At 45.6% G+C, this 19986-nt stretch overlaps 1 protein-coding gene across 5 annotated transcripts in view; it reads right to left on the bottom strand.

Moving 5' to 3' along the window:
• The window catches only part of PDE8B (phosphodiesterase 8B), a 220883-nt gene that overhangs the window by 2772 nt on the left and 198125 nt on the right, over positions 1 to 19986 (bottom strand). For all 5 annotated transcript variants that reach the window (XM_012462126.3, XM_064376066.1, XM_012462127.3 and 2 more), the window contains 9 exons: positions 19567 to 19643; positions 18013 to 18177; positions 15469 to 15514; positions 14308 to 14443; positions 13248 to 13446; positions 7857 to 8074; positions 6405 to 6525; positions 4315 to 4482; positions 17 to 146 (listed from right to left, as the gene is read on the bottom strand). In XM_012462126.3, the coding sequence (XP_012317549.1) occupies positions 17 to 146; positions 4315 to 4482; positions 6405 to 6525; positions 7857 to 8074; positions 13248 to 13446; positions 14308 to 14443; positions 15469 to 15514; positions 18013 to 18177; positions 19567 to 19643 (1260 nt within the window). The remainder of the gene's footprint in view (positions 1 to 16; positions 147 to 4314; positions 4483 to 6404; positions 6526 to 7856; positions 8075 to 13247; positions 13447 to 14307; positions 14444 to 15468; positions 15515 to 18012; positions 18178 to 19566; positions 19644 to 19986) is intronic.

The raw sequence follows: 19986 nt of genomic DNA, 5'->3' as shown, positions 1-19986 counted from the left end.
GACAACAGTAACTTACCATCCCATGCATCAAACATGTCTGTTATGAAGTAGTCAATGAAAGATATCTGAGACTTGGGGATGCTACAGGTATTCCGGTCAAACACTGGCATCACCACAGGGAGCCCCTGTCTCTTCTCTTCATCAGTCTGTAAGAAAAAAACACCACCACATAGGGCTGTAGGACATGTGAAACACTTTCTTGGTAATATCCTGTTTCTCAGAACCACCCTGTGAAAATGGGTCATTATCCAGTTTTCTCAATAAAGAAATAGGCTCGGCAAGGTCCTCAGACTTATGTAAGTCAGCTGAGCTACAGTGACTGCACTCAGGCCTTCCCACTCTCAAGCCTCTTTCTGTTTTTATTTTTGAGATGGAATCTCACTTTGTTGCCAGGCTGGAATGCAGAGGCGCAATCTCGGCTCACTGAAACCTCTGCCTCCTGGGTTCAAGTGATTCTCCTGTCTCAGCCTCCTGAGTAGTTGGGATTACAGGCACCTGCCACCACACCCAGCTAATTTTTGTATCTTTAGTAGAGATGGGGTTTCACCATATTGGCCAGGCTCATCTTGAACCCCTGACCTCATGTGATCTGCCTGCCTTGGCCTCCCAAAGTGCTGGGATTATAGGCATGAGTCACTGTGCCCAGCTCCAAGCCTCTTACTTTCTATGCAATACCATACCATCTCCTGACACAATGATCTCAGGGTAGTTAGCTCCTTTTCTGTGATCTGCTTTCATTATTGCAAAGTAAAAGCTATTTTCAAAGTCATACAAACACGAATTCTTATACCAAAACTGATATTTACACTGAGAAGAAGCAATAGTGGGTAAAACTGCTAATGCCTTAGCATGACTCAACGAAGTAGCACCAAACTGTATTAAAAGCCATAGTCATTGCACTATTCGCTGCCACATGTTTGCTCTTTAAAAAAGAGTTTCGGCTGGGCACGGTAGCTTATGCCTCTAATCCCAGCACTTTGGGGGACCAAGACAGGTGGATCACAAGGTTACGAGTTCAAGACCAGCCTGGCCAAGATGGTGGAACCCCATCTCTACTAAAAATAAAAAATTAGCTGGGTGTGGTGGCAGGCACCTGTAATCCCAGCTGCTCGGGAGGCTCAGGCAGAGAACTGCTTGATCCCAGGAGGTGGAGGTTGCAGTGAGCTAAAATTATGCCACCGAACTCCAGCCTGGGCAACAGAGTGAGACTCTGTCTCAAAAAAAAAAAAAGTTTCAGGCTGGGAACAGTGGCTCATGCCTGTAATCCCAGTGATTTGGGAGGTCAAGGCAGGAGGATCGTTTGAGGCCGGGAGTTTGAAGCTGCAGTGAGCCAGGACTGTGCCACTGTACTCTAGCATGGGTGAAGAGTGAGACTTTGTCTCAAAACAAAACAAAACAAAACAAAACAACAAAAAACCAAGTTCACTTAACAGTGACTTCTTTGAAGCAGTTATTAGTTGTATGAAATTTTGACCTTTGAGTACGTATCTAATATTCTGTGTGATTAATGTGATGAGATGGGAAGTACGCGCACTTGCACTGCATACCAAAGTCTACTGGTCGTCTGTGGAAAAACACTTATGCACTTGAATTGATCTGAACCAGCTCCTTTTTTCCATAGAGCATTATCTTTTACTCTAAAGAATGACTGTCAAACTATGATTGTTCAGATTTGGGTATTAGCCATGCAGCTTTTGAGGTGTGTGGAAATCTGAGTATTATGCACATTAAAGTAAGTCCATCATTCATTGAGCTGAATATTAAGATCTGCATTTCCTGGTGGTGTATTGAACCAGAGGCCAGCTCAAAGGCTGCATTTGTAACTTTCATTTTTAGGTCACACTGGTGTATGAACATTAGTACATTCCTTTTTGGGAAAAGGACACCTAAATAGGAAGCTTACATCAAAAAACTTAAAAGCGCATTTTTTTCATTCTCCATTTGCGCTGAGAATAACTAGGAGTAGTACTTCAGGTCCTCTCTCTGTGGGTCCTGGGAAACACATTGATGAGCAGAGCTTTTGGCTTGGCTAATTTCAGGTCAGTCGATCAAGCAGCCTTAAAATATCCACTGGTGTCCAGGGAGTCATTTGATTCCCTACCCTCTTCCTGTTCTCTCTGGGAAGCTGAGAACCACCTGTCCTACTTTTCTTCAATTCAGCGCCCTCTTTCCAGAAAGCTGCAGTTTACTTACTGGATTTCATGAACAGACCCTTCTCAAAAGACAAGATATAAGCAGCCACAAACAAAAATGTCCAGGCTGGGCATGGTGGCTCACACCGGTAATCCCAGTATTTGGGAGGCCGAGGCGGACGGATTTCCTGAGCTCAGGAGTTCGAGACCAGCCTGGGCAACACCGTGAAACCCCATCTCTACTAAAATACAAAAAATTAGCCAGGTCCGTGGTGGCATGTACCTGTAGTCCCAGCTACTTGGGAGGGTGAGGCAGGAGAATTGCTTGAACCCAGGAGGCAGAGGTTGCGGTGAGCCAAGATCACACCACTGCACTCCATCCTGGGCAACAGAATGAGACTCCATCTCCAAAAAATAAAAAAAAGGTCCAGCATCACTACTTAGAAATGCAAATCAAAACCACAATGAGATACCATCTCACACTAGTCAGAATGGCTATTATTAAAAAGTCAGAAAATAAGAGATGTTGGCAAGGTTGTGGAGAAAGGAGAATGCTTATACACTGTTGCTGAGAATATAAATTAGTTCAGCTAGCCCCTGTGGAATGCCTTTAGGAGATTTCTCAAAGAACTAAAAATAGAAATTGCCATTCAACCTAGCAGTCTCATTACTGGGTATATACCCTGCCCCCACCAAAAATAAATCATTCTACCAAAGAGAAACCTGTACTTCTATGTTTATTGCAGCACAATTCACAAAAGACATGGAATCAACCTCGGTGCCCATCATATGTGGACTGGCTAAAGAATATGTGGTGCATATAAACCATGGAATACTATGCAGCCATAAAAAGAATGAAATCATGTCCTTTGCAGTAACATAGGATAACGGCCTCCAGCTCTATCCAAGTGAAGTAATGTAGAAACAGAAAACCAATTACCACATATTCTTTCTTATAAGTGGGAACTAAACACTGGGTATACACAGTGGCAGAAACTGGAAGAGTAGACACTGGAGACTTCAAAAGGGAAGGAAGGGGGCAAGGGTTGAAAAACTTCTTATTGGGTACTATGTTCACTACTTGAGCCATGGATCATTAGAAGCTCAAACCTCAGCATCAACAATATGCCCTTGTAACAAACTTGTAACAGCCCTGCACATGTACCCCCTAAATCTTACTGGGTCCTCTGCTGGCCACTCCCCTTCCCAATCCTCCTAGGCATCATCTGTTCTTTATCCTGCCCTTATTTATCCTGCCTCCATAGTACAGTTCAGCCATGCAGACCCCACAAAATTCACTACTTGGGGCTACTTTGTCACCCACACACGCATCAATGCTTAGAGCCCTTCCTCGGGAAGTAGGGCTCTGTTTCAAATGTCCACTTGCAGACTACCTCTTTCTAGATTTATCTCCTTTAACTCTTCTTTTTTTTTTTTTTGAGACGGAGTTTCGCTCGTTACCCAGGCTAGAGTGCAATGGCGCTATCTCGGCTCACCGCAACCTCCGCCTCCCGGATTCAGGCAATTCTCCTGCCTCAGCCTCCTTCCTTCAACTCTTCTTAAAGTGAACTACGTATTGCTCTTTCTATAAAAGTTCTATTTTCCCTCCCCTTGTTAATTTTACTCAGAATGCTTCGTTCTTCCACAGAGTCTTTTCCTATTTCCACATTTCTGTAGCCTCTGTTTTATCTAGAAAAAAAAAAAAAGGCTTTCTGAACTTCTGTAGCACTTAACATAAACTTCCTTAAGATATGCTTCGTTTTTACCAACATGTGGATCTATCTACATCTCTCCTCCACTGGGCTGGGAACTCCCCGTGCCGTGATATCTTCACTCATCCCTGTGTTCCCATAACGCATCATGGAGACGCCCAGGAATAACTTAGTGAATGAATGAAGATTTCTCAATTTTTGTGGAAGTTCTGGATCCAACAATTTGAGGATAAAAAATTACTCCCAAAGGCTCAATTTATCCCTCTTCTAGAGAGACTTTTTTTAGTGACCAGCCACATCAGTCAGTTCCTGAGGGAAACAGAAGTCTACTCCAGGCAGAGGGGTGAGCTGCTTGGAGTAGCAGGGAGGAGTGGTTAACTAATTGGTAAAAAGTTACTCAGCTGGAGAATTCCCCAGGAGTTCCATGACCTGGGGCCCATTCCCCAAAGGGAACTGGAAAGATGGCGTACCTGTGCAAAATACTCCTCAGAGATCCTCCCAGCCCACTCAATGCACAGGTCCAAGGGGCGGCATGGGTTGGCCACATCAGCACACTTAATCATCATGCGTTTGATCAGGATTTGGTTTTCAGGGAAGTTCTTCCCAGCAGGGTTGCATTCACAGTCGCTGCCCTCAATCTGGAAAACAGAGGGGTCAGATTAGGGTTGGTTCAAGATGATGGGGAAGACCACAAGGACTAACTCACCAAGCATTCAGTGATGATCACCGAGCACAGAGGTGAGACTGGGACTCAGCAAAGGCTGCTTTTCCTTTTTAAAATTCTATATATAATATACCGATAGATTCTTTTAAAAAAATATACTGATAGAGCTTTAAAGACACTCAGCAATACAAACACACAGAGTTTCAAAGTTCAAAGTCCCTATCACTATCCATCTACCCCTCACATCCATTTTCTTCCCCAGAGGTAACTGTTACAGTAGTTTTGTTTTTATTTTGAGCAATTTGATATGTAATCTTACAAGGAGTTTTTTTTTAGTATGTAACAGCAGAGCTTTTATCTACTTTAATCCATGTAAAGTAGGGCAGTGGCACATACATGTGACCCTTCAATTTCTTGATTTATTTCTACTACTTACGCCTACCAGCTCCCTCCCTCCTATGACCTGTCCCACCCTCAACTCCCCCACACTCCCTCACACTTTGGTTCTCCTAAGGCATGTGTCCACTCATGCTTTCTTGGCTGTTCTTCTGACTGGCTGGTAAGTGAGCCAGGTAGGTGTGGGGTCCTTGGAGTAGAAAGTGGTCAGGAGCAGGTGTGTTCAGCCAAGTTTAGAAAGACTGCCACACCCTGGTCCAGACCTAGTGGTGATATCAGTGTCCCGAGCCATGTGGCCAGGACATGAGTTGGTGCACATAGATGCAATCACAGGCCACTTACATAGAACTTGGAAGATTGTTATTCTCCACTTTTAAAGTCACCATCAAATTGATTGTGGGAAAACAATTAGGTCTCCAGAGCTCTGCCAAGCCAAGAGACTGCATGACATCTGGGGGTTTAAGACTGGACCTATTTAATTAGCCTATCAACGGGCAGAATATGTTCTGAAGGTTTTTGATTACTTATCAAAGTAATGCTGTTTACTATAAATACTGCAGTTAATAGTAAATTTCAATGCAGAGTTGGGGGCTTACATAGACGGATGACCTTCCCGGTTCTAAGTTCGGTGATTCTGCATACTTTTCCTTCTCTAAATCCCCAGATCCTTGCTCCCCATAACTCTTCTGTTGAAGAAGAGGACTCTGATGTACTGTGGAATCTCGGGGGAAAGGGGTTAATAGGTGAGGTAGACACTGTCCCTCCATCCAGACTGGTCATGGGATGGGTCCTACACAGATACCTCCTTACAGATCTAGTTACTCAAGATGATCGTTCACTATCCATCCACTTTGCCAACTTCTGCTTAACAGGAATGAGCAGAAAGTTTTTCTACCTTTATGGAGGTATGAACAGCTTCGTGAGTTCAGAGAACAGTGGATCTTACTAGGTGTGAACCTTCTGTTTCATGTTCCTAAAACTCAAATTGGTAAGGACCTTAAGGCATGTCCAAGGTACATGAGCACGTTTTACAACAAATGCTTCTGCTTTCCAGTCACTCCCGGTCTTATGATAGTCTTCAGGCACTGGTATGCTTTTAACGTGAATCAGGAACATTCTTTGTTCTTTAAAACACTCTCCAACTTTGAGGTTTCCCAAGAGCTCAATGAACAGAGAGATAAAGGCATTGGATTCTCTAAAATGCCACCATTTATGCCAGTCTCTGCTCATCTACGGCTCCTTCCATCATATTTGGGCCTAGCTTTTTTGGTCAGTACTGGCTTTTTCTCAGGGCCTTTCTTCCAAGGAGCTCAGAGTTGCTGTGGGCACAGTTTATTCTCAACCTCAAGAAAAGTAAGTGGCCAGTCCTTTCAGCCCTTTACCAACTCCAAGCAAATAACCACCTTGCATTTGAGTGGGAGGGAAAATGCTTCGGGGCCAGAGCAGGCTCTCATGGAAATGTACGTGCATGTGCCTTATGGCATGGAAAGCAGTGCTCACCTCAGCTGCCATTGGCTTGTTGATGCTGTTCACAAACTTATTCACATGTTCAAAGTGTTTTGTCATCTCTGTTGCCAAAACCATGTCAATAATAGCCTGGCGCAGCGTTCGATAATGGTTCCTAAAATAACCAGAAGACAAAGGGGCTTGTTCACAGTGTGTCTCGAATTATAACTATCCTGCCACCATTTCACTACACTCCTCACAACCTAGGAGGAAGCTGGGGCACAGTTAAGAAATGTGTGCAGATCACAAGAAGAGTTTACCTGCTTGTCCTCCCAAAATGCAGATGCTATTCCATTTTCCCCAGTGACAGCTGACCCTTCTGTATGTGATTTGTGAGTATTTTTAAAAAGAGAGAAGATACCTATCTCATGGTGGACATTTATCTGACAAGGTGATTCCCCTCTCCCTTCCCTTGAGAACATCAAAACAGTAAGGTGGCAGGAAATGGCAGGCGGGCACAGCAGCCACATAAGCTGGCCCACTGCACTCTGTGCAAACATAGTGATTGCATTGCACAGCAGGGCCACGGCCTCTTTCAGTGCATTAGAAGATTTTCCTGTTAATAAGTAATTCTCTAGATTGCAGTGCATAGAAGTTGTAATGAATGAAGCAACAACCCTGCCCCAAATTACCATCCAATTCTATCACCTTTTTCTAACTTCAAGAGCCAGAATGGCTCTTGAATAAAATTGGCTATTGGAAAGAATTCTTTCTGCAAAAGTTTAAAAACCCATCCTTGATACTGATGAAACTGAAGCCAAAGCTGGAATGACTCATCTCCATGTTTTCCCAGTTGTTTTTCTGGAGACCAAACTGACAGGCTCACATAGACCAGCGGTCCTGAGGCCCGAGTGAGCTCTGTGTTCTCTGTACACTGCACCCTCCCAGGCGTCTGTCCACCAGCCTGGCTGGTGCTGTGTGGGAAACACCCATAGTCTGACTGCAAGATGCTGGCAGGCAAGAGGAGCTGTTCATACTTAACCTACTCTCATCAGAGGAGAATGCAGGGCTAGGGGAACCTGCCTGACACTTCATGCTCCTGCTTCTCTGTGGGGCCTACTCATGAGGGAGTGTTTTAAGTGGCCGAATATTGAGCTGGGGAAAGATGGGGGTGGATCATTTTCCTTGAGTTACACAAAAGACAGGATGTCCTCGTAGGAGGGTAAAAATATCTGCTGTACTTTCTGATAATACAATCAATATTTATGTAGTGTTCTGCAGTGTATAAAACATTTTTATGAACTCACTGAAGACTAAATGAGATTTCAAAATGTAAAGGCAGTCTGAAAAGTCAAATTAAGTTAAGGGCAAGGTTATTTTTTCATCTGATACAGTGGGACAGCTATTATTTTCCCTTTCACCTTAGGGGAAGCTAAGTCTTTGTGAAAACCTAGTTTACCACTTAAACTTCACAAACTTGAGCACAGGAGCCCAAGCACAACAAACCTGTCAATATTCTTGAAAATGTTGCACTTGGTGTCCTTGACCGTGAGCTGGAAGGCCAGGGCAGTGTGGTGGCTCTCCAGAACCGCAGTGTCATTATAGAGCACAGCGAGCTCGCTGCCTGCATTGCAGAGGAAAGAGTTGGTCCTTCCCGGGTGATCCACGTCGTGGACCGTGGCAGCAATGAGGGCTGCCACCTCATCCAGCTGATCGAGGCTTCCCTGGGATAAGGAGGAGGAGGCAAGGTTGAGCATTACCCACTGGATCTTGGAGACCTGCATCCATCCCTGCCTGTGCAGAGGGTTGGATCAGAGGATTTGGGATTTTCAGAATGTTTTTAGCCTGCTGAGCCTTCTGACTTCCTAGATGTGGAGAGGCGGCGTTGGACATGCAGCATCGCTTTACTCTGCTGTTATCTGTCGGGAAACCTGAGCCACAGTTACAACAGATGCTTCTGCTTCTGCAGGAAGAGGCCCAACAGGCCTTTTGAATTGCCCACTGTATGGTATTACTGCCATAGCAGAAAGTGGCCTGTGATCACAAATATTACCAATTTGTCCACTTCTGAAAAGATTTTGAGTGTGCTGGTAGCAAATGGCTCAGACACAACGAAATTATTCACACAATGGGGAAATGACTAGAGCTGAGCAGTAAAAGATGACCAAGGGAAAGAAGAACGACTGCCAGGAAAATTAAGGCTAAGGGGACTCTTGCAGCTAGCAACAAAATTCAGCTCTGGGCTAGCAGGCAGCAGAGGCAAAAAGGGAAACCCTATTTCGAAAGCTCTCATTATGTAATTAACACAAACCGGAGCACGTGTGGATACAAGTGTTTTCTGAGCCTGCAGCTTTAGGAGGGAGTTATCAGATGGGCTATGTTATATAAGAGATGCTATACTATGAATGTATTATTTAGTGAGTGCCTACTAGGTACCAATTATCACCGCAGAGTGCCAGAGCTGCAGTGATGATTACACCGGCACGGTCTGCACAATGGCGTTTGTCATACAGAGGGAGAGAGACAAATACATTTTAAAACAAATAGAAGTAACTTACTGTGAGATGTGCCAAGAAGGAAAGTGCAGATACTTTGGAAGTAGAACCATGGGGCCGGGTCTACTTTAGGCAGCACTGTCCGACGTATTTTTTGCGATGAAAGCAATGTGTTCTATTTGTGCCATCCGACAGAGTCAGCCCTAGTTGCATGCAGCTACTGGACACTCAAAATGTAGCAGTGCAACTGAGGAACTGCATTTTAAGCTTTATTTAGTAGCTATGTGAGGCTGATGGCTACCATATCAGATAACATGAGTCTAGAGGGGCGGCACTTCCAAGGGAGTGATTTTTATGCTGAGCCTGAAGGAGAAGCAGCAATTGTCCAGGCAACAAGCGGCAAGAGGGGAATTCCAGGCAGAAAGAACAGCCTACATGAAGCTCCTAAAGTCCAACCAAAAAGGTCTGTTCAGGAAGCGTGAAGAACATCATTGTGGCTGAAGGGGAATAGCGAGTGAGAGGGAAAGTGGTTCCCAAGATGAGGGGTCACATTTTTGGTATTCTCAAAATTTGCTCTAGGAGAGCTGCTGCTCAGGTGAGGAAGGCAAACCTGTAGCTCTGCACTGTCCTGGGCACCCTGATGGCCAAGGGGCGGCACGTGCGTGTGTTGCTTTAGTGTTGTAGTGGGCTTCCCTGAATGCTCTGTCCCCCCAGGAAGGGAGCCATTTCCATTCCCAACGCTGACTCCATGGAGCTCGTGAGCAACCCTGGGCTGACCCCAATCAACACAACAGGCCTCCTGAGTAGCGACAGCAGAAGTTACACTTTTCAGCTCTGATTCTGCGGTGCGCCCAGGGCAAGCACACACAATTGGGCCCATTCCACTGCTGCTCGGGAGAGGCCACGGTCACCTGCAGGCACGTTCAGCCATCTCCAAGCTCAGGACCCAGGACTGCCCCACCCTGGGCTCCACCTTCACTGACTGTACCTGAGCAGTGAGAACCCACAGGGCCCAAACTCTGGGCCTCCAGCTAGGGCCCCTCTGGTGTGTTCAATCCTGCTTGGAGTCTCAGGCCTGTTTATTTTTTAATTCTTCAATGAAATAGATTCAAGTAACTGGGGTAGAAAACATAAAAAGCACTAGATGGAACATGCCTTTCCTTCCAGTTAACACTCACTTAAACCATGCCCTCACTGACTTTTACAAAGGTACCAATAATGGGTCCCGCAGTTTTGGCGGGCACCGACAAGGACTTATCTGACCAGAAGTGGCTGGGAGATTGGGAAGGAAGACAGGCTAGCTCAGGAGCAGAGGAGAGAAGCAAGCCCCTCCCTGTGTCAGGGAGGAAATGTCCGTGGGAGAAAACCCCACCAAACCTGCAACTGGCAAAATTCCAATCCCATGGAGGTGCAGTTACCTCTGCATAGTTTTTTCCTTCTTTAACCACTAGGAGTAGATTTGGATCACACTGAGGAACGTAGGCCAGGAGGGTTTCATTCTAAATCTGCCTTTCAAGTAGTTCCTTACTCAGGATAAATATTCATGTATGCCCAGATACTAATAAAGGAATGCTTGCTATCCTGGCCTCTCCACTTGCAATAGGTCCCTGGAATTGGGTAACGTCGAGAGTGGATGGGGTCTGTTGCCAATTGAAGGGGCTGTTAGCTCTAGGCATGCTAGCTCTACAGCCGGGTTGGGCATGCTTTGTCATAGTGACATTTAGCCTGGCCAGGTGGCTCATGCTTGTAATCCCAGCAATTTTAGAAACCAAGGCAGGTAGATTATCTGAGGTCAGGAGTTCAAGACGAGCCTGACCAACATGGTGAAACCCCATCTCTACTAAAAATACAAAAAATTAGCCGGGTGTGGTGGCGTGCACCTGTAACCCCAGCTACTTGGGAGGCTGAGGCGGGAGAATCACTTGGACCTGGGAGGCAGAGGTTGCAGTGAGACAAGATGGCGCCATTGCACTCCAACCTGGGTGACAAAGCAAGACTCCATCTCAAAAAAAAAAAAAAGAAAAAGAAAAAAAAAGAATTTTAGCTTATCGAAAAGAAATTAGGAGTGAAGATGACACAAAGAACAGGTAAGAAAATGCTTTCTGACCCTCTTTGTCAGGGCCAGCATATCTGGTAGAAGAGGCCTCAGGAGTAAATCTTTATGGAAGCGCCTCATGGTAGACCCACCAGTGATCATAGTAACTAACCCTCTGAGCACAGAAGCCTCTTCCAGCTCAGATCACCAAGGCTCCTCGCAGCCCTACATTTTCTGATTCTCTGGCAGGGGCTGCCAGCATGAGAAAATGTGTTCTGAATTGTAAACATATTCTGTCTGATCTTAAGCTTGTTTCTATTGCTGTCATTTGAGAAATCTAATCAAACTCCAAATACACTAGCAGAACTCACAATTTAAAGAAATATATTTTGGAGGAGGGTAGTCAGATATGATCAAGTTACTAAGCATTCCCTAATTTATCAAAGATTTAATTGACGTTTTCCTAGAGTGGTTCTGCTTGAGTGAGGCTCACCTCTAACTCAAGACTGCAGAGGCTACTGATCGCCTTGGTCTTGGCATTAATGAGCTGGGTGCTGATCTCAACTGGTAGCATGTGGCTTCAACTGTGAAGTATTATGGTGTAAAAAAGAGGAGCATGAACCTGTAGTAGGAATCCAAGGTGTTTTCACTCCTCAAAGAAAGGTTTTATAGAAACTATAAGTTTCTTAAAAGTAGAAGATATCACTATTACTATTAGTTTTTTAAAAGTAGAAGACAAAATTCTTCAAAAGCATCATTCTGGCCAAGCATGGTGGCTCACACCTGTAATCCCACAACTCTGGGAGGCCGAGGCAGGCGGATCACGAGGTCAAGAGATCGAGACCATCCTGACCAACGTGGTGACACCCTGTCTCTACTAAAAATACAAAAATTAGCTGGGTGTGGTGATGCAGGCCTGTAGTCTCAGCTACTTGGGAAGCTGAGGCAGAAGAATCGCTTGAACCTGGGAGGCGGAGGTTGCAGTGAGCTGAGATCACACCATTGCACTCCAGCCTGGCAACAGAGCCAGACTCCATCTCAAAAAACAAAAAACAACAACAAAAACCACAAAAGCATCATTCTTGGGCCACATTGTTTTCTTGCTGATCAAAGCGAAGATCAGGATGCCTTTGGCAAAACTGAGAAGAAAACATCACAGCCCACTTCCTATTTTCATGCCATTTCTGCTTCTACCGGTCTCACTATAGCTCTTCTTAAGTACCTATGATCTTTTTTTTTTTTTTTTTTTGAGACAGAGTTTCGCTCTTGTTACCCAGGCTGGAGTGCAATGGCGCGATCTCGGCTCACTGCAATCTCCGCCTCCTGGGTTCAGGCAATTCTCCTGCCTCAGCCTCCTGAGTAGCTGGGATTACAGGCACGCACCACCATGCCCAGCTAATTTTTTGTATTTTTAGTAGAGACGGGGTTTCACCATGTTGACCAGGATGGTCTCGATCTCTTGACCTCATGATCCACCCGCCTCGGCCTCCCAAAGTGCTGGGATTACAGGCGTGAGCCACCGCGCCCAGCCGTTACCTATGATCTTAATCCTTCATCAACACCTGTTCTAAGAAAATGATCTAATGTCAGGCATTTACAGATTGATGTAAATGTCAGTCCCGATATGGCACTTCTCCCAGGGGTATCTACACTTTAAGTTTTAGGTCTAGTTGTAGCAAAAGAATTTATAAGCTTTGGTGTGCAAGTGATGGTAGCTGGGGAGGAGGAGAGATGGGGATCTCTTGCCAGTTTTAAATAGGGCTGCCCTTATGTAAAGAACAGGGCGTTCCTAGGACTGCCCTGCAGATCAGCAGTGGTACATGACAGTATTGAACTCCAGGACTAAGGGATATGGAACTCTTTCAGAATTATGCAAAAGTCATTAATATGCAGATATACACAGTCACACACAAAACACAAACATCTATGTATGTAAATCAGTATAGAATGCAGAATGGCTATGATTAATAGGGGGATTGTAATCTACCAATGGCCAAGTCCTGATACTAAAATTTAATCTATAGATCTAGTAACCATTTGCTGTTACAATTAAGTTCTGTCCTGCAACCCAGAAACACAGCTCCTAGTAAACATTTGGAAAATGGGTTCCTGATCTGCCATGCATATAAAAGAGGCTCTATAGTGACATAAATTATTATTTTTAGTTTTTGGAGGAGGGGAAGGCTAGCAGAAAGGTCCATGTCTTTATAACACCAAAGCGACTGGTCAATTTGGTAACAAAAAAATAATTTTTTTTAAAGCTGTCAAGTTGGTTGCAAAATAGCTGTTTGCCTAATGTATTTCCTAAGATTAAGTTCTCGGTCTCCAACCGAGGCAGGTAACTAGGTCATGCTATCGAAACCCTACCTTTACTCTTTCCTTTCCAAGGAAGAAAGCGGTGGCGTGCAGTACGTCGGCAGCATGGGTGGAGTTGTGGTAGGCGTTGGAAGAGTGGTAGTTGGCTTCGATCACTTGGAACCAGGCCCGAAGAGTGGTTTCAGAACAGTTTAAAAATTCACATACTCCAAACCGAGAGAAAACCTTTAAGCCCAGGTAAACCAATGGCCTGAAAAATAGGAAAACCCACCCTAGTTCATTGTATTCACTGGCCCAGAAAGTTTTCTTCCATGTTACTGGAGGGTGGAAGCATTTTTCTTCTGATGACAGCTTCACACACACAGGCGTATAAAAGCATCGCCTCCAAAAATTAGGAGGTAGGATCTCTCCGCCTCACCAGCCACGTCTTTGGAACTAGATGCTTCATGGAATTATTTCTAGATGATCTCTAAGCCCTAGGTCCCTCAGTGGCTCTGGCAACCAAGAAATGAGACTGGGAATCCCTCTTCAACTCCACTTCCACACCAACCTTGCACTTTGTTTATGCTCCCTAAGGAAGTGACTAAGTTTAGGACAAAAGGAACAGCTTGGATGGTGTCAAAGTCCTATCATTGAGTCCCATTGCTTATTTACGTTACAGGTGAGAATCATTCATATCCTACAGACCAACGCCACTGGGAAGAAACAGCTTTCTCCTCGTATAGAAAAAAGTCCTTCGAGTTATCTTTCCTCTGCCTACAGGATGGAGCAGACAAAAAAAAAAAAATCTACAGTGCTCTCAATTCCATTCTGTAGGGTAGAGCTTGAGACAAGTTTGAGGCTGAGGGTTCGCAGAACTCTTGGTTCACTAGCACAAAGGAGGGACCTGTGGGTGCTCAGGCGGATCCCACATCTTACTAATACCCTCCACAAAGGAGCTCACTCGAGACCACAGTCTCTCTGCTCATTCACCGCTACTCCAACATGGCACAAGAGCCAGAACCTGTGAGGTCTCTCATGGCAAAAACGTATCTCCCTCAAAGTTTCCAAATGTGAGAGTTTGAGTGTGGTCATCAATCCTGCTCTGCCTTCAGCCAGAGAAGTCACATACCTTTTATGTGTAACCGCTTCCAATTCAAAGATGTTGAAGTCCCAACTCTCCTCATTATCAAGTAATTGAGAGATACAAGGGGGAACATCATTGATGGTTACTGGCATCGCCAGGTGACTGTGGCTCTGGTGCACATCTGAGCAAACAGATGGGTTGGGGAAGGCTGGTTAATTGTGGAGTCTCAAGTGCCTGGGTATCTGTCATCATCTTCATGGTTACTGCTACGAAGTCTTAGGGGGCGGGCTCCGTGGCTCACACATGCAATCCCAGTACTTTGGGAGGCTGAGGCAGACGTATCACTTGAGATCAGGAGATCAAGACAAGCCTGGCCAATATGGTGAAACCCCATCTCTACTAAAAATACAAAAATTAGCCAAATGTGGTGGCACGTCCCTGTAATCCCAGCCACTCAGGAGGCTGAGGCAGGAGGATGGCTTAAACCCAGGAGGTGGAGGTTGCAGTGAGCCAAGATCGTGCCACTGCACTCTACCCTGGGCAACAGAGCGAGACTCTATCTCAGAAAAGAAAAGAAAAAAGAAAAGTCTTGTATTTTCTAGAGTAGGAACATTTTCACTTCAAGATTTTTCTGGGGCTGGGCGCAGTGGCTCAAGCCTGTATTCCTAGCATTTTGGTAGGCTGAGGCAGGAGTATCACGAGGTCAGGAGTTCGAGACCAGCTTGACCAACATGGTGAAACCCCGTCTCTACTAAAAAAGAATACAAAAATTAGCTGGACATGGTGATGCATGTCTGTAATCCCAGGTACTCAGGAGGCTGAGGCAGGAGAATTGCTTAACCTGGGAGGCAGAGGTTGCAGTGAGCCAAGATGGCACCACTGCACTCCAGCCTGGGTGACAGAGCAAGACTCCATCTCAGAAAAAACAAAAAAAAAGATTTTTTTGTTATTGAACTTCAAGACCCTCAAATAGAAAAATAATTCGTTTAACTCTGTTTAAATGTATAGAGATTTACAATTCTTACTCTGACCATGCTCAGAGCAGTAATTTTAATTAGTGGACTAGTTTCAAATGTAGACCATATTGATGCTTAAACTCAAATGAGAGTAGCTGGAAGTAACACCTCCCAGAACAATAATCACAACAGCGGGGACAGCACAGGCTGGAGGCAGGTCACGGTAACAAGTAGACAGATGACAACTCACTCTTTGTAAACACGTACTCGTTTCCTGACAGCCTTCTCAAGCCGTCCTTGAATAAAGGAAGAGCCTGTTAGAAGCATGCTTTATATCCATTGTCATTCTCCTCTTTCATTAGAAAAAGAGATTTGAATCCTGAATAACCCAATCAATCTGGAAGTCTAAGTTGAAGCAAAGCTCAAAATTCAATCAGAACAGTTATCAGACAGATGATACTCTCCCTTCTGTAACTATGAGCCCCAGAACGTGGAGAACTGGGATAGAGTGGATGTGACCGTGCTCAGGACTCACAGGGAGCTGCGGGTTGGCTCTGTTGTGAGGCCATCTTCCTCTCCTGGCATTTTCAAGCCACGTAAGTGCAATCACAGGAGTGACCTTGCTTCAGATCTTGAAGGGATCCCACTCACCCTCAGAGGGACTGTGTTACTTGTGTCTTCAGACTGACATTTCGAGGAGCTGAAGACATCAGCCACATTTAGGGGATTACCTTCTAATGTAAACTTTAAAAAAGATTGAGCTATGTTTTTGACTATTATCTCAACTAATTTTTTCCCAACTATTTTTATGTTTTTAAACATGGGCATTGCTGCTTGCCTTTTAAAGAAGAGTTTCTGGGTTTGAGGTCCTTGGAGATGCAGCATCAAGAAAGTGGACAAAATACCAATGTTTTGCCATATCCGGGTTCTTGAACTAGTCCCCAAATATTCTTGAATCTCAGTTTCCTTCCTTCCACCTTCGATCTCTGAGTACCTAAATTACCTAGATCTTTGCTTAAAAGTTATTTTAGAAATGCTTACTTGTCATTCCCAGACGATGTGTGCTAAGGTTTAAAGTAGTATTAATTAATGAAGGACTCACCTGAAGTTATACCCGGGATCTTTAGGCCCAGAGCTTAATTTTTAAAATTCAGTAAATACGGAAGTAGCAACAACCACAACTGTCCTGCCTCTAAGCTGTGTATGGCAAGAGATTCCTGGCTTTCCTTGCTGTTCTCTCGCTCTACTTCCCCATAACCACATAAAATTGAGGTGGAATCACACACTGGTTCTTCACAGCGTCCTCTGGAGAGGAAACCCAGGACGGTATGGCAGTGAGGTAGGAGGAGGCTCGGACATGGGGCCAAACTGAGGACTAGGTAGAACAGGTCCAGGGCAGAAGCATCTCCCCATAAGCTATGTGCACCTGTGTACCATGTCAGTTTACTGTTGCCATGGCAACACCCAGACACTTCCACCCCTTTTCATGGCAACAACCCAGAAATTACCACCCTCATCCTAGAAATAGCTGCAAAAACTACCCCTTAATTTGCATATAATTAAAAACGGGTATAAAGATGAGTGCAGAACTGCCTCTAAGCTGCTACCCAGGGCAGTAGCCGTGCCCTGCAAGGAACAGCCCCCCTGCTGCTACTGTCCACTGCTGCTTCAGTAGAAGTTGCTGTTTAACACCACCGGCTCGCCCTTGAATTATTTCCTGGGCAAAGCCAAGAACCCTCCCAGGCGGAGCCCCAGTTTGGGGACTTGCCTGTCCTGCATCAGCAGCAGGGAGGGAGGGAACATGGCTTGCTCTCAGAACCAGACCCCTCCCACTGCAGGCTGTGGTGGCCACTGTCTTGCAGAACCCTTGCCGGTGCTGCCTGGAAGCTGAGGTCTGCATTGCATTAGGTGGAGTTAACAGGCCCCCCCAGGGGCAGGAAGAGAACAAGAAGGCCCCCAAGTTCCAGGTGGAGAATGGAGGGGAAAGCCAGTCAACACTCAGCATTTGGTGGCAGGGCTGCACAGAAACCTTCAAAGTCAAACTCATACATGACGTCTGGACTTTTTCTTTAAAGAATTCCAGCTTCAGACTCTGATGGGGAACTCAAATAATTTGAATTTTTTTTCCTTTTCTTTACTTGCTGACAGATGATTATGAAAGCCAAATAGATCACAGCAAAACACCAGAACAGGATGAGGAGTCCCTAGAAATCAGCTACTCTTGGTGGTGTAAACAGTGCTTTTTGGAATGTGGCAGTAGGAGGTTCCTTCTCCCTGCTCCCCTCCCTGAGCCAGAACAGCCCCAATCTGCTTTTACTTTATAAATGGTACTTCTATACTAACTTTTACTTAAATAAAGGATTCTATAGTTAAGATTAAATGCTACAGTCTAACTATAAACCCTTTCATTACATAAGGAGTCAGGTCCCTGGAAATGAAATCCAATACTATAGCAGATCAAGGGACAGCAGTAGGAATCAAGAGCCTGCAAACACCCCTCTTGCACATTTAGCCCTCCCTCAGTTACCCACTGACTCCCTGCAGTCATAGGAAGGCTGAAGCACTGTCCCCATGGCTATGGTAGGTCAGCCTTATGGAAGGACAAATGCAAGAGTCACTCAAATAGCACTACACATATAATATGCAAATTCCGATGCAGTTGCTTCTGATTACGCTAATATTAGCTTACAAGCAACAGGCACTTCTGCAACCACAGGTAACAGTTCCCACGTCAAGTGAACTCCAGAGGCCCCAGATGCCCCTGTTGCTTTTCTGGTTTTGCCTCATCACTCACAGTCATCAGGCCTCCAACAAGATCGCTGGTGTGGGGATCTTCATCTTTGGTACCCAGCTGAGGGGAGTACAGTTCTGTGGTCCGTAAAATCTCTAGAACTCTGTCCAAAGCTTCCGCTACTGTGACTGGGCTGTTTTCTTGGGCTGCATTGATTATATTGATAACCTAACCGAGTGAAGAAAGAATACAGTTGAGGACAATAGGATTCTGCTTCCCCAAAGTCATATGTATGCCCAGAATCCAAAAGAAATCAGTTGGTAACTGTCTCTTATTCAAAATGACCGGCGCTTTCACGGTACCACCCTTCTTCCTGAAGCATGCTTTTCTCCCTGCGGGCTCCTAGTGACTGTTCTCCTACCTCAGTGACTAGCCTTCCTCGGGTTCCCATGCGGATTCGCCTCCCCAGGCCCTCCTTTACCGGTTGGAGTGGCTCAGAGATCTGTTCTGGGCCCCTCTCTCACTCTCTCACTTCCAGAAATGGTATTTCATTTCCATGACTTTGGACACCTCTGATCCACAGCCAGGAACTTTCTAACTTACCTCCCAGCCCTTAGCTTCCTTCGACCTCCAGGCTTGTACATTCAATTCCCTACCTGGCATACCTACTGGAACATCTCATAGGTCTAGCACTAAACACACGGTCTCGTTCCCTTCTCCCCACAGAAAGCACGTAAACACACACAATAAAAAAAATCAAAGAGAAAAGCTGTTCACCTTCTGTGGTTTTTACAACAGAAAGCACTTCTATCCACCTTGTGCTCACGCCTAAAACCCGGGAGGCCCTGTTGATGTAATACCTGTCCTCATTCCTCTCCCAACCCTAGCAATGTAATTCATCACCAAGTCCTATTGGTCTACCCCAAAATATTTCTTGATCTATTCATTTCTCTCCACCTCCACTGCTATAATTCTAGCTCAGCTACTTCTAGAATAGCCCCTAACTGACCTGTTCTCTTGCCGCCTCCAATCCATTCTCTGCACAGTAGCTGGGTGTTCTTTTCAACAAACGTATCTGGTCACATCGCCCACCCCACACCTGAAACTCTCAGTGGTTTCCACTACACCTAAACTAAGATACAAACTCCTATGTCCCTGCTGACCAGAATGAGCTGAGCCCTGTGCAACTGACATCCTCCTCCTCTCTCCCCTGCTTACTAAGCTCCGGCCACTACGACTTTTTTTCAGCTCCTTAAATGTTCCAGTCCCTCTTTGCCCATCGCAGTGCTTTTTCTCTTGCTGTTCCTGCTACTTGGAGTCTTCTTCTCTTCCTTCTTCTCCTGAGTAACATCTATGCTTCAAATCTTGCTTCAGAATGACTCAGTTTCCCTGACTACCCCTCTCATCCAGCCCACTTAAGGGCCCTACTGTAATTTCCTCTCACAGAACCCAGTTGTTTTCCTTCACTGTCCTGACTGTAACTTAGGACAAGATGTTTACCTGCCTGCTGTTTCTTCTGCTAGACTGAGCTCCATGATGTCCGTGGGCTGTATTTTCAGAGCACAGCCCAGTGCAAGGGCCCCTGACTGCAGCGTGCGGGCAGCAGTCACCACTCACCTTTGTGATGGGAGCCTCGATGGTCATGGAGTGGATCCTCGCCATGGATGGATAGCGACGATTCTGCAGGCTTGGTGCTGGGAAGAAGAGAAGAAAGCTGTGTCCGGTTCTGGTGGCTCAGTGTGTTTAAGTGCAGCAAAGGCGTCCCTTCATGGATGGGGCCCACTTCTCACAGGACTGCCCTCCCTTCTAAAAAGCCATGAATTCACCCATCTCTTCTGCCAAGGCTGATAGCCCAACTGCTACTTGTCTGAGTCTGGAAAGGTGATCCGGCCTGGAACTTCGGTGGCAGGAGGGCTTGGTGAGCCCCAAGTCCACAAGGGGAATTTCTGAGGTGGATGGGGTCCAAAAAGGCCTCATTCCAACAGCCTAATGATCCCCACAGGACCCAGGACCCACTTTTCCCCAATCACCCAACCC

The sequence above is a fragment of the Aotus nancymaae genome, unplaced genomic scaffold (assembly GCF_030222135.1).
Source record: "Aotus nancymaae isolate 86718 unplaced genomic scaffold, 86718_ANA_hifiasm-v0.15.2.pri h1tg000014l, whole genome shotgun sequence".
In the NCBI taxonomy this organism is placed as follows: Eukaryota; Metazoa; Chordata; class Mammalia; order Primates; family Aotidae; genus Aotus; species Aotus nancymaae.
The sequence above is the reverse complement of the archived record's forward strand: the minus strand, read 5'-3'. Positions and strand labels throughout refer to the sequence as shown.